The following is a 14,072-nucleotide window of genomic DNA, read 5'->3' as shown; positions in this document are numbered from 1 at the left end:
GTGGCGGCAATGGTGGGGAGGGGGGTGGGATCAGTGGCGGCAATGGTGGGGAGGGGGGTGTGATCAGAGGTGGTGAAGGGGGGTAAGATTAGTGGTGGCGATGGTGAGAGGGGTGGGATCAGAGGCGGTGGTGAGGGGGGGTGGATGGTGGGGTGGGATCAATGGCGGTGGTGAGGGGGGGTGATGGTTGGGAGGGGGGTGGGATCAATGGCGGTGGTGAGGGGGGGGTGATGGTTGGGAGGGGGGTGGGATCAATGGCGGTGGTGAGGGGGGGTGATGGTTGGGAGGGGGGTGGGATCAATGGCGGTGGTGAGGGGGGGTGATGGTTGGGAGGGGGGTGGGATCAATGGCGGTGGTGAAGGGGCGATGGTGGAGAGGGATCAGTGGGGGCGATGGTGGGGAGGGTGGGGTGGAGGAGGGGTGGGATGTGGTGTCATCCTCCCCCACCACCACCTCTGTCTTACTGATCCCACCCCCCCCACCACCGCAGATCTCATCCCTACACCCCCCCCCCCCCCCCAACACCTCTGTTGTAGATAGGGATGAGATCTGTTCTGTGCCAGGCATGGGATCATTAAGAGGCAGAAAGCCAGCAAGGGTGGAGTTTGGGATCAAAATTCTTCAAGGAAAGTTTACTTACATAGCAGTGGAGTCGGTCAGAGTCAGACGATTCCCCCTCACTCAGCAACTCCACTCCAGTCAGGCATGCACGCTTCTAGCAGGCAGTGTGTGGTTTCTTCGCAGAGGGGAGAACTCCTCCTCCCCCTGCACTCTATTGGTGTCAGCTGGTCAGCTGACTTTCTTTCAGTGTCCACCCCTGCCTCACTGCATCAGCCTCCTGAGTGTTTATTGGAGGATCGGCAGGGCTGAGGGCGGTGCAAGCTGCAGAAGATTGCTTTACAGAAAACTGCCCAGCCAGCCTCCTCGACCTCCTAGCAACCGGCGGACGCTGTAGACACCTCCCCCCCCCACGCACAGCGACCATGGAGGGCGGACTCGTACGTAGTAGCCACTAGCCAGCCCAGAACACTCAGGCGGATGGATGGGCCCCCTCACGCCGTGGCCGCGGTAAGAGAACGGGGGCTGGAGGGCCCCCCTCAGGTGGCGGAACTCCAGGGCCCGGTCGCAAGCGCGACCGCTGCGACCCTGATCCCTGATAGTTCTGCTACTGGGTTGAGGATTCAGGATTTTCATTTGGTTCTTTAACTCCTTTAACTTATCTTTATAATTTATCTTTAACTGTCGTATTCATTTGTAACTGCTACACTTTAATTGTCTAGTAAACTGTTAACTTGGTGCTTCATTGTGTCTAAGTGTATTATTAAAGGCGCATATACCCAGAAAATCACCAGGTGTGCCAGAGGGGTGGAGCTTGATCTTGGGGGTTGAAAGGCGGAGCAAGGGACCCGTTTTACTTCAGCGGCTCCTGAGGGGGTAGCGCTACACCCTTCCCAGCCAGTGTCATTAGTACAGTGACAGTGCATATTTTTAGCACTTATCACTATAAAAGTCGCTAAAAGCGCTATAAGTCACTTATCACCGCCAAAACTAGTAAGAAAAAAATAAATAAAAATTTCATAAATCTATCCCATAGTTTGCAAACGCTATAACTTTTGTACAAACTGATCAATATATGCTTATTGGGATTTTTTAACTAAAAATATGTAGCAGAATACACATCGGCCTAAATTGGTGAAGAATGACCAAAAAAAATCCACCCTGCGCTAAGCAACAAAAAATATTGATACAATACTGCCGCTGCTGCTCATCACCAAGTGAAAATAATATGTACAACCAAAAACACAGCGTTTAAACATTGTACATTCATAAATAATGTGACAAAAAAAACAAATGTGTCTAATTTCACATAAATATAGACAAAATAGACAACTTTGAAAATGTCTTTAAAAACGCCCACAGGGAGGGGCGAAACGCGTCAACGTAATTTCCAGCCTTCACATCAACCTACGATGTCACTTCCCGGTGCGGTGAAACGCAAGCAGAAGTACGCTGGAACGCAGGCTCTTTGCTTTTAGGAATACAGCATTACAGCACGGTATGATTGTTCCGCTTATGCCTGGGAGTATTTTTGACGTAATATTGATGAGCCCATGAAATACCTATACACTGAGAGGACACCTTAAAGGGACAATATCCTAATCCACTTACCTAGCCTGTTAGACCCCTGTGCCGTCCGGTTTAGGGGTCCATGTTTTCTGGTAAGTGGACTCACTTGTGGGGAAGTGCACATTGGAATCACATTCACAAGAATCCACTTGGAAGTTTTGTATTATTGGTCACGTGTGATCACAATTTTTTCACTGGGCACTTGCTTATATCAAACATTGGATTATTGTTTAATCTATCACTGGGACTGGATATATTTATGTAATATTTATGTGAAATTAGACACATTGTTTTTTTGTCACATTATTTATGATTGTACATTGTTTCAGCGCTGTGTTTTTTGGTTGCACAAACTAAATTGGTGAAGAAATTACATTTTTTATTGGATGTGTTTTAGAGCAGAAAGTAAAAAATATTGTTTTGTTTTTTTTTTTCAAAGATGTCAGCCTTTTTTTATTTCTAGCGCAAAAAATAAAAATGCAGAGATAATCAAATACCACCAAATTTGTGGGAAAAAAGGACCAATTTTATTTGAGTACCGGTCGCATGACCGCGCAATTGTCATCTAAAGTAATGCAGTGCCATATAGAAAAAAATAGCCCGGTCAGGAAGGGGGGAGGGGGGGTAAATTTTCCTGGGTCAAGTGGGTAAAGTAGAACTATAAAGCAAACTTTTTTTTTTCATTTTGGATAGACCCCTGTAGGGTTTATTTTTGTCCCTTTGGGGAGATTTCCCTTCACTTCCTGTCCCATAGCAAAACAGGAAGTGAGAGGAAATCCCTGAAAATTAAGGGAATCTGCTTGTTTATTATGTATTCGGTCTGACCAGACTACCGAGGTTGAGCAACCCAGCCCACCCCCCACACACACCTGTACTCTATCAGTGTCCACTATCAAGTGGATATAGGAGGAGTCCCCTGTAGTGCATTTGCACATCTTTCCCAGCAAGGAGTATTATCTCCAAGAGTTAGAAAGGCTGGATTCATCTCTTTTTCATGGATAGTGTAGGACCCACTGATAATGGGGTACTTTGACGTAATGGTGGGCTTGAGCACTATATGGCCATATGGTGGGACCAAATCCCCATTTTTATTTATGGATTGTCTTCAAATTTGGTAGTAATTTCCTTTGCATGTGTGCGCTATTCTTTTTTAATATAAATCTCTTGGGGCTCCCAGGTCGACAGCATTAGTGTCCCCATTGCATGATTTCCCCTCTATTACTTTTCTGGGGACAACCCAAAATTTGGGTTTTTTTTCCTTTTCCTTTCAATGATAACAGTAAACAGGGCAAATATAGAAGGCGAATCTCCCTAACGGGGACATAGACAGCAATAAAAAATGACAGGTGTTTTACCTCTCCACTCCATCCATACCTAACAAAAATGTTTTGCCTTTAGTTTTACTTTCAATGTATTTTTTTTTTTGTAATGCAAGCAGTGCAAGTACCTGAATCTGACTTTGTATCAGCCTCAGGTGGGGGAAACGTTATCAGTTTAGACTGGAAGAAGTGAGTAACAGAACAAAGAGCCAATCAGTTCTGCTGCAGTGCAAGCATAATGCTGATAGCAGGAGAGAAAAGAGTGATAGAAGTGAACTAATCAGTATGCTGCTTCTCCTTTCACTGTGCAGTCACAGACAAGGGAGGGACAAGACCGGTAAGTAATGCCTAAAGCGGAACTCCACCCAGAAGGGGAAGTTCCACTTTAGGGACTCTTCCCCCGCTCCTCTTGCACACTTGGCACTTTTGAAGAGCGGGAGGGGGGGTTTAGCAGGTACCCGATTTTGACACTCTGCAATTAAAGTCCTCCTCCATCTCTTCCCCCTGCAGTCTTCTGGGACACTGACAGGTCTCAGAAGACTGCCTCCACCAATCCAGGATGTGCTGCGTGACTTGCGCATGCGCAGTGGGCATCCGGCTGTGAAGCTGCAAGCTGTCACAGTCGGGTGACCACAGTGCAGATCCTGGCGCCGCCGAAGGAGGACTGAGGATAAAGACGGCTGGGTTGAGCTCACCCCTGGACCGTGGGACAGGTGAGTGGCTGTTTTTTATCAGTCAGCAGCTACATTTTTTGGTCTGGAAGTCCTCTTTAACTGCCGCAGAGAAAAGCCAGGTCTTTTTCTATGCCAGACAGGGCTGTGCTGTGTGACCGCTGTGTAGATCTTAGGGCAGAATGGTCAGAAATATAAATACAATGACTGGTAAAACAGCTCTCATATTTGTACATATTCTGTGTAATTAGCCATTTGCCTTGAGTCACTGCTTTAAGCGGGCCGGTATGCACTGGTACTCAGTACCGCCACTTCCAAATATGGCTCTTGAGCATACCGCCACCTCATTTTGGACATCTGCGCCCTCAATTGCCCCCCCAAGAACTTTTCCCACTCCAGAGCCAAACCAGTCACCACCAGTGAGTCCCCCTGCTCCAGAGTCCCAGCCCAGGCCAGAGGGGGTGCTCTGTGGGGACCCTGATGTGGGGTGGGGGGGGCAAAAAAAGTATAGGCTATAATAGAGTACCGGCACCTCTTTTGGGCCACTTAAAGCACTGCCTGGAGTTCAGCTTTAACCCTTTCGTGACTTCGCTAAAACAAATCTTAATGCCCAAACCCAACTTTGCAACTGTGACATGGGCTGGTAAAACTACATATCACCACAACTACTTAGTGTAGCTATGTAAATTAAACCACATTTTTTCATGACAAACTAGACCTTTATTTCATTGTTAAATACTAATGGATATTTTTAGATTTTTTTTTATTACTAAATTAAACTAAATTGGCCCAAAATAGTAAAAGGATTATAATTTTTTTTTTTAATTTCTTGCCCTCATCATGACCTACCACCAAAGAACAAAATAAAAAAATATCTCCCACTCCTGACGATGGCGTGGCTATCACATATGAGCAAGGCTACGGTTTGAAATCACGGGGCCCAGTACAACCTCCCTGGCAGGGCTCCCCAACAAATACCTGAATATATCAAGACAATATTCTCACTAAAATCATTATTAGCGGACTCAAACATAACAGAGAACCTGTGTGACTTAGCCCTTATTAATTGTTTTTTTTTTTTCATTTAAAAAAAATACATATACATTTTTTTTTAAAATGTATACAATTATTTTATTATACAATTTTCTTAATTTTTTTATTACAATGATTAATTTTTTTTTTTTTTTTTTTTTTAGAATTTCCTATTTTTTTTTTATACAGGATAGGGAAATCTGCAGTGCTCTGTGAGAGAAAGGGGGGGGGGGATCAGAAGCAGGCAGAACAGGGAGGGGGATCAGTGTTGGAGAAGCAATAACGGGAACAATGCTCTGTGTCTCTCCCTGCAGCAGCTGAAAGCTGGAAGGAGGGGGAGAAATTGGCTTTCAGCTGCTGCAGAGAGCCGCACGGGGTTTCCTTCTGTAATTGTCCCCCTGCCCAACCACACAAATTACCCGTGCTGTTGGGGCCCCCCTGTGTGCCCGGGCCCCCTACAGGAGAACTGGTGGTCCCCCCCTTTTCAGCGGCCCTGCATATGAGTGTCTTATTTGTTTGTACCTCTAGTAGGGCCCAGAAACAATAGAGAACATTTTGCCTTTTTTTATCCTACCTAAAACACACTGACCCTGACCTTTGACCCAAACCTTGACCTTAACCTTGATCCTAACCCTGATCTAAATCAAACCCTGATCTAGCTATTTTGTTTTTTAGTTTTTTCCTGTTTTTACAATCTTCTCCTCTAGAAAGGAGAAAAAGATACAATGCATCTTTTGTTCCATTCAAGAGGAAAGAACAATGATTGATCACTGTGATAGCCAATGGCTGTCAGGGGTCGGTCTCTGCCAGCACCCAGTTAATATGGGACCCAGAGCTGGCAGGGACAGCTCCGCCTCCAAGTTGGGAGCACACTGTGCAGCACGCTCTCATAAACATGTATGCGGCCCCATGGAAGACGACCAGCATCAGTGAGGCTGCCTACATGCGCATAGGCTTGGCAGTAAGGGGTTAAACTCAACAAAGCATTAATTTTCATGAAAATGCTTTTTTTTTTTATTTCTGCCTCTAAGTGCAAAAATGGACTACATTACAGAGGGTCAGTTAGCAGGCGAATAACTGCAGATTATGACCTACTCTTAGAATTTAATTGAATTATTTAGACATCCGATAACTGCAGTCACACAAATGAATTCAGAACCATTCTATCGCTGAAACCTAAAGTATAGAGGCAGCATTGTTCACCCCGCCAACCAAACTGCTGAGTGCATGGATGACATTGATATCCGTCCGACCTAAACTGATTAACACAAAGCTCCTCATTTATTAAAGTATCTGTCTCCAACTATCTGCACTGGTTCACAGCTTTAATCGGGCTCCCGCTTTAGAACATGGGAGGATGAAAGAAGGAATCTGATTGGCTGCTGTAGGACACAGAGACTGCCAAAGACACATTTAACACACTATGTGAGTAATACTCTATTCTGTAAGATAATCTCTTGACCAGCCTTTTCAACCAGGGTGCCTTGAGGTTTCTTCAGGGGTGCCTTGGCCAAATGCCTACAAATTGCCCAAAAACTGTATACAAGCTGGCGTGTGGATGAAGCCTGCCATTTAGTTACACAAAGCCACAGGTTTTCCTTGTGCACCATTACAATCTACTAGCAGCCAGCATCCTAATGACCAATGGCATCATCATTTGATATGGAGAATGTCAGTTGCCTGCACAGCATTCTTGTATCCTCCTCTCCTGCCCCTCTCTATCAGTGTTAGCTGAGTGATGGAGAAAAACTAAGGGAGAAGAGAAACATTGGAATACTAGTCAGTACCAGTTTGCAAAAAAGTGTATTTGCTTTGGAAGAATAAATCGCCTGTAGCAATGGGTGTCCTACTTGTGTGGATGTTGCTGCATTATGTAAAACTATTAGCATAGTTTTTACATTTTTGAATGGGGTGCCTCGAGATTGTCCATCTTTTTTTAAGGGTGCCTCGAGACTGTCCATTTTTAACCAGTTCCGGACCGCCCACCACATATATACTGCTGCAGGCTGGCCCTTCTGCGCGAACCGACGTAGGGCTACGTCGGTCGCGCAACTGCAGCTTGGGGGCAAGCATACGCCGCCGGCGGCGCGCTCCTGCCCCCACTCGGCAGCGGAGACTCCGATGCACAGAGCATAACATACCAGGTACATGGTCCGGTGCAGCAGTGCCACCTTGCCACCGTATATGTAAATTATAGTGGTGCACTGAAATTTCGGCAACCAAAATTTTCGACCGAAAATTGGCTTATTCCGTTTCGGCCAAAAATGGGTTAAAGATGCTGATATTAATGATGGCCGCGGCAGGCGCAGCGCAGGTTTCAAAAGACCCGCCTCTGGCCGGCGGCCCGCCTCCCTGTGATGTCACTACTGCTACGATGTGCATGAATGAACACACCGGGCGGGCGAGCGGCCGCTAATAGCTGTAACTAAGTGAGCTGTTCACTTCCCTATCAGGCGGGTATCTCCGCTGACAGGGAAGTGAAGTGCTCACTTAATTATAGCTATTAGCGGCCGCTCGCCCGCCTGCCCGGTGTGTTAGTTCATTCATGCACATCGTAGTAGTAGTGACATCACAGGGAGGTGGGCCGCTGGCCAGAGGCGGGTCTTTTGAAAGGAAGGACACAGGAGGAGCTGAGAGTAAGGAGATTGCATCATTGGGATAGGGAGGGACGCTGATGCTGGGGGAGGGGGGACGCTGAGGCAGGGGGAGGGGGGACGCTGAGGCAGGGGGACGCTGAGGCGGGGGGGGGCGCTGAGGCGGGGGGGCGCTGAGGCGCTGAGGCAGGGGGAGGGGGGACGCTGAGGCTGAGACGAGGTTACCAGTGATATTTGTATTATGAGGCATGAGGGGGTTAATGTATTGCCACTGCTGGTCACTGATGCATTAGTGACCGACCAGTGGCAGTTAATTAACCCCTTTTTGCTGCATTAGTGCAACCAGTATCAGTGCAACCAGTGTTAATTAACAACGATACTGGTTGCACTAATGCAGCACAAAGGGGTTAATTAACTGCCACTGGTCGGTCACTAATGCATCAGTGATCAGCAGTGGCAATACATTAACTCCCTTATGCTGCATAATACAAATTCCATTGGTAATTAAATTAACCTTTTGCCAACCCGTCACAGTACATATACTGGCAGCTACAGGTGTACGTCGCTGCCTGTTTTTGGTGTATGCCCCTGTTCTATTTATTTTAAAATCGTTTAGGGGAAAAAAGTCATTTTTGGTTTTGGTTTTCGGCCAAGGGCATCATGCATTTTCGGTTTCGGCCCAGAATTTTCATTTCGGTGCATCCCTAGTAAATTATACAGTTGGCAAATGATTAACAACTGAGAGGGGTAAGAGAGATGGATGAGAACCATATTTCTACCTGATGCTGTTGCCTCATTGTCATGTATGAGGGGCGTTCAAGTCAAACCAGGACTTTTAATTTTACAGGTATAAAAAGGGATACTAGTGTGGCACGCAATAGTAAGTGGAAAGTGTGTCCTATGACTGATGGGGGGCGCACATGTCGCGGGGCCAATCCAGAGACCATTAATCAAGATGGCAGACAACGTGTTAATAGGTGCATGAAACAGCGTGTGGTGGTGAAGTTTCTTGTGAACGAAGGCGTAAAACCCACGGATATCTACAAAAGACTTCAAGTATAGTAAAGTGATGAGACACCCAGCCACAGTAAGACATTTAAAGAGTGTAATTGTTTTAAAGATGGCTGTACGTCCATCAAGGACGATCCCAGTCGTGGTGGTTCCAACCCCACAGAGGTCAGCATTTCAGCACTGATGAGGAAGTGAAGCAGACAGTCCTAGGATGGTTCAGTCGTACTGACAAGTTTTTCTATGCCGAAGCTTTTGAGGCATATGTTAAACACTGGGAAAAGTGTATAAATGTAACAGGTGAGTAAAAATGAATTCAGTTTCCACTCCTTGAGAAATTTGTTCTTTTATTATATAAACTCAAAAGTCCCCGATTGACTTGAATGCCCCTCGTAGCATAAAAGGATAAAAAAAACGTGTAATTTCCAAGTAACAGTGATATAAATTTGCTTTGCATGCAAGCATTTTCAAGTTATGTGGAAAGCCATTAGTCATTTAGTATCAATTTCTTGCCTACAACTCATGCCCATCAGATAAATGATATTGGATCTGGTTACCTTACCTTGACACTGATACCCCTGCTTGCCAAACACTCCCCTGTAATAAACAAAAAAATTTACAGTTATTCAATTTCTGTCATCAAGATCTCACAACTGCATTAGAACAGTTGTAACCGTACCATAAGCAAATACTTTTCAGATTATTTTTTCCACTATATACAGGCAAGTTTTCCACTCGCTATTTTAAGCCATCGCCTTGGACCAGAATGTTTCCCAGGAACCGAGTCAGAGAGCCAGTTGAAAAGGACTTAATGATGAGTTGTTCACCTCTGCTGTACTGTGGTGTGCAATGTTCAATACTCCTCCCACAATCTCTTACCAGACACTGATCGAAATCACAAGGAAAAAAAAGGCAAAGGGAAGGAAGCGCCAGCTAAGTGCAGTATCCTAGTTAAAAGTTTTAATGACAATTGATAAAAAAACACTCACAAGAAGTAGAAGATAAAAAGGCTCATCTGGTGCAGAGTATGTTGGTGAAGATTACTCCTTGATCGGATCTGCAGGACCACTGTGATGGGTTTCAGTTGTTTGGAGAGACGGATGGACAGATCAGGAGCCTGGCTGTATAGATGCACCAGATGAGCCTTTTTATCTCTTACTTCTTGTGAGTGTTTTTCATCCATTGTCATTAAAACTTTTAACTGGGATACTGCACTTAGCTGGCGCTTCCTTCCCTTTGTCTTTTTTCCTATTGAATCACACAGAGCCGGTCACAACTCTGAGGATGGCAGCCGCAGGTGGTCCCACGCCTTTCCTTTACAATATTGCATCCTACACGGATCAGAGACTATCTTGGACTAACCCCAACCCTTATTATTGGTCTTTTAGACATTTAATTGCCGACTGGACTATATAGTCTTGGTGCGCCAGATTATTTCCTCTTTACTGATCACAAGACTGCTATATACTACTGATGAGAAAAGGTATTTGGCAGTTTATATTTACTAAAATTATTGCATTTCCATGTTCTGTGTACTGTGGGAGACCAGATTTAGTGAATGCAGGGTACTGGGTTTAGTAACACTTTTACCAATTTCCTCCTGGTTTATTTAATGAGGGTGATGGCTGAAGCTGGGCCCTTTATTGCATTGTGGATGATTCAGCTCTGCTTTGGAGCAACCAAATTTTAAGCTCTGTGGGTACTTGTGCTATTGTTGAAACCCTATTAGTTATTGTGACCCATGGATACCCGCATACCAAAGAGGACTTTGTTTAGCTTCACCTCCAGTGAAAGATGAAAAGTTTTTGGGGCAGGGTCTGGAGCAGACTCTAGGGCAGGCACTTCTGTATGGTGTGTAAAAGCAGAATTTGACCAGCGCTATGGAGTGTGCGGTGAGGCGTGAAGGACTAACAGGTGTAAGCGGCCAACAACCAAACCCCAAAAGGGGTCAAGATATATGTGAAGTGCAGAGAAAGGTTGTAAACGGTGCTACCTTGTGCAAATAAATAAATAGTAATAAAGTGCAATCTCTTATAATCAATAATAAATGAGAGGATGTGTCCCATAAAACCGAAAGGGTTAAAAAATTATATTACTGTGTATCAAGTGGGTACAAGTAAAATATCCTGGTGTGTGATAGATAAAACCCAGAAGGTGCTGAAGTGCAATAAATAAATAAATAACATAGACAGTGTTTTTATTGTGATATACAAGTAATTAAATCAATCCACTGTGGAAATAAAATAATCAAATATTGGTGAATATTCCTGGCACTGTTACTATCAAAAGTGCAACATGCCAGTAGAAACCATATAAGTGAAGTAAAGTGAAATCAGGGAATAATCCCGTGTAAATGAATAGACCAAAATAAAATGAGAAATCAGCTGCAATCACCTGTGTGACCACTAGGTGTCGCGCTGTATATACAACCTGCCCTAAACGAAAGTTAGGCAAGATGGATCTTCAAAGGTCCCCCTCCACAATCAACCAAGCACCGATTGGCGAGTTTCCATATGGGGAGAAAAGAAAGGGGGAGCCTCGTGAAGTATCAATCATAAACTGAAGAAAAAGAACGTAGCATCCACTCACTATGAGAAGCCGTGGTAGCTGCCTCGCATCAGTTGCAATCGCCGGGAAGCTTCCGCGTTCCACGGCGGTGGAGTCTCAAACCGGAAGTGACGCTGTGACGCAATGGATCCGCCCTACGCGTTTCGTCATCGACGTCTGCTGGAGCGGCATCACCACGGCGCACTCCCGGTCTTCTTATAGCCAGCCCTTGTCATGGCAACAGATTGACTGCCGTCAGCCATCTTGGTGCTCCGTGTTCGTTGTCGAATGGAGGCCATCTTACAACTCCCTGTATTGCTATAGGTGAGTATAGAGGGCGGCTTGTTTACATCATTTACGAAGCAGCTATTCACGGGGCTACTACGAGGACCACAGCATAAAAAAATTGTTTAAAAATTGCAAAAGAAAGAGTGTGTTTCTAAAAAAGTATTTTTAATATGGGGTACAACCTTTAATAGACAAAAAATTAAAAGTAAATATAATAAAATTATTGATCGTGCTAAAAAACTTAAAAACAGTGTTGAGAGTCTTTTTCAAGCATAATATTACTAGAAACATTCCTGGGGCTATGCTCTCTGTGAGTCATCCTATCCACCTCATGGGGGGGATTTGGATATCACGGTATATTCTTAGAGACCAAAAATCACGGCTGTGTGTGTAAGGGAAAGCCGGAAAGAAAAATAATTTAAAAAGCCTAAAATCCAAAAAAATCAAAAAATGATCCGATGTTGGATGAGAAGGCTGAGACATAAAATTGCTTAATCCCGTAAAAAGTACCGTTTTCACTGGAGGTGGGTATAGTGGGAAGTTGGTTCAATACAAAGGGGATATATGTGTGTGGGAAAAGTATATATATAATTGTATATATAAAATTGTGAAAAATGGTAAAAAAATTTAGGTAAGAGAAATTAATGAATAAAATGATAAAATTAGAAAAGAGGAATTGGAAAAAAAGGAAATGAGGAATGTCCAAGGATTTTCTTAATAAAATACCAGAAGGGTAGCGGGGTGGAATAATGGTAATAAATGAGAAAAGGGCTATACACCTAATGGAATTTTTAGTGCAATAATCTATCCAAGATAAGTACTGGAAGAGCAAAACAAAACACATGCATAAAAGATGCATAAAAACAATGTACAAAGGCATGAGGGAGAGAATTATAGGCTGTGGTAAGGACTTCTTAATATTCAAGGTAAAATATAAATTATATTAGAAGGATCATGTAGGAATCCGTTTAAAACTCTGAACACATCTTCTTAAAAATTCTCCAAAAAACATTTTTAAAAAATATCTTAAAAAATATATCTTAAAAAATCCCCTATAAAAATCCTTTAAAAACCCTCCAAAAACACCCTAAACATTTCAAAAGGCTCCATAAAAGGCCTTAAAAAAGGCCCCTCCCAAAAAAAGGGGGGGGTTTAAATGGATGTCAGACAAAAAAAGAGATATTTTGAATAAAAATAATTTTTTTGTGTAAAAAACGGGTTTTTAGACATCAGTAATGAAACAGTTCAGGTCTATATCAGCATTTAGTCCATCAGGTCTCAAAGATCGCATCAGGAAAATCCACTTAGTTTCATTTTTCGAAATCATTCTTCTCTTATTGCCTCCTCTCCAGTCCCCTTTTATTTTATCAATGCCATAAAAAAATTAGGCCAGAGGGGTCCTGGGAGTGTCTTTCCTTGAAGTGTCTTGACAAGTTATGTTTGTCAAAGCCCTTTTTTATATTTTTGACATGTTCCCTAATTCTCACGTATAGGGGGCGGGTGGTTCTCCCTATATACTGCAGATGACATGGACATTCAATAACGTATGTCACATGTGTGCTGGTACAAGTGATGGTGTCTTTTATTTTATACTCCACCCCTGTAGTATGAGATTTAAAAGTTTTGATTTTTCTAGGTTGCCTCCTATTGGTCCTGCAAGGTAAGCATTTTTGGCACCTGAAAAATCCATTAATGCTTGTAGGGAGAGAAATGGTTTTGGGTGGGTTTATCACATTATGTACCACCCTATCTTTAAGTGTGGGTGCCCGCCTATATACAAAGGATGGTTTGCTTGGGAGAATTCTCTTCTAAGTTCTATCTGCTGTCAATATGGGCCAATGGTTTTTAATAATATTTTCAAGTTGCTTATGTTGTCTATTAAAACCCGTTATAAAAGCAAATTCGTGCTTATTCTCATTTACCTTAGATTTGTTTTCTTTAATTAAGTCTTCTCTTGTGGTATTCCTTACTAGTTGTTTCAAATGTATTAAATCTTTCTTTTTGTAGCCTTTTTCAACAAACCTCTGTATTAAAATGTCCGCTTGAATTTCAAAATCCTGTATATTGCTACAGTTCCTCCTTATCCTTAGGAGCTGTCCCTTGGGGATGTTACCCAACCATTTCGGGTGGTGACAGCTCCTAGTTGGAATGTAGCCATTCTTATCCGTTTTCTTGAAAAAGGTCTTGCTGGCTAATTTTCCTCCTTCTTTGTACAATTCTAAGTCCAAATAAGCGACTTTGTCTCGATTCCAATTTCCTGTAAAAGTAATTCCATAAGCATTGCTGCTAATCTCATCAAAGAAGGTTTGTAAGGTGTCCATATTGCCTCTCCATATCATGATGATATCATCTATATATCTGCGGTAATAAATTAGATGAGGGCGTTCCACGCTGTATATTTGCTCTTCCTCCCATTTCTGCATGAAAATATTAGCGACGCTGGGGGCATACTTAGCCCCCATAGTGACTCCTTTGATCTGCGCATA

General features: G+C 43.5%; 1 protein-coding gene across 1 annotated transcript in view; it reads right to left on the bottom strand.

The window, feature by feature from the left end:
* PRKCH (protein kinase C eta) overlaps positions 1 to 14,072 on the bottom strand; it is a 327,473-nt gene that overhangs the window by 144,387 nt on the left and 169,014 nt on the right. Inside the window, exon 4 of the mRNA XM_082242620.1 lies at positions 9,314 to 9,348. Within this exon, the coding sequence (XP_082098746.1) occupies positions 9,314 to 9,348 (35 nt within the window). The remainder of the gene's footprint in view (positions 1 to 9,313; positions 9,349 to 14,072) is intronic.

This window comes from Pelophylax lessonae, assembly GCF_965119305.1.
Source record: "Pelophylax lessonae genome assembly, chromosome: 13".
In the NCBI taxonomy this organism is placed as follows: domain Eukaryota; kingdom Metazoa; phylum Chordata; class Amphibia; order Anura; family Ranidae; genus Pelophylax; species Pelophylax lessonae.
The sequence above is the reverse complement of the archived record's forward strand: the minus strand, read 5'-3'. Positions and strand labels throughout refer to the sequence as shown.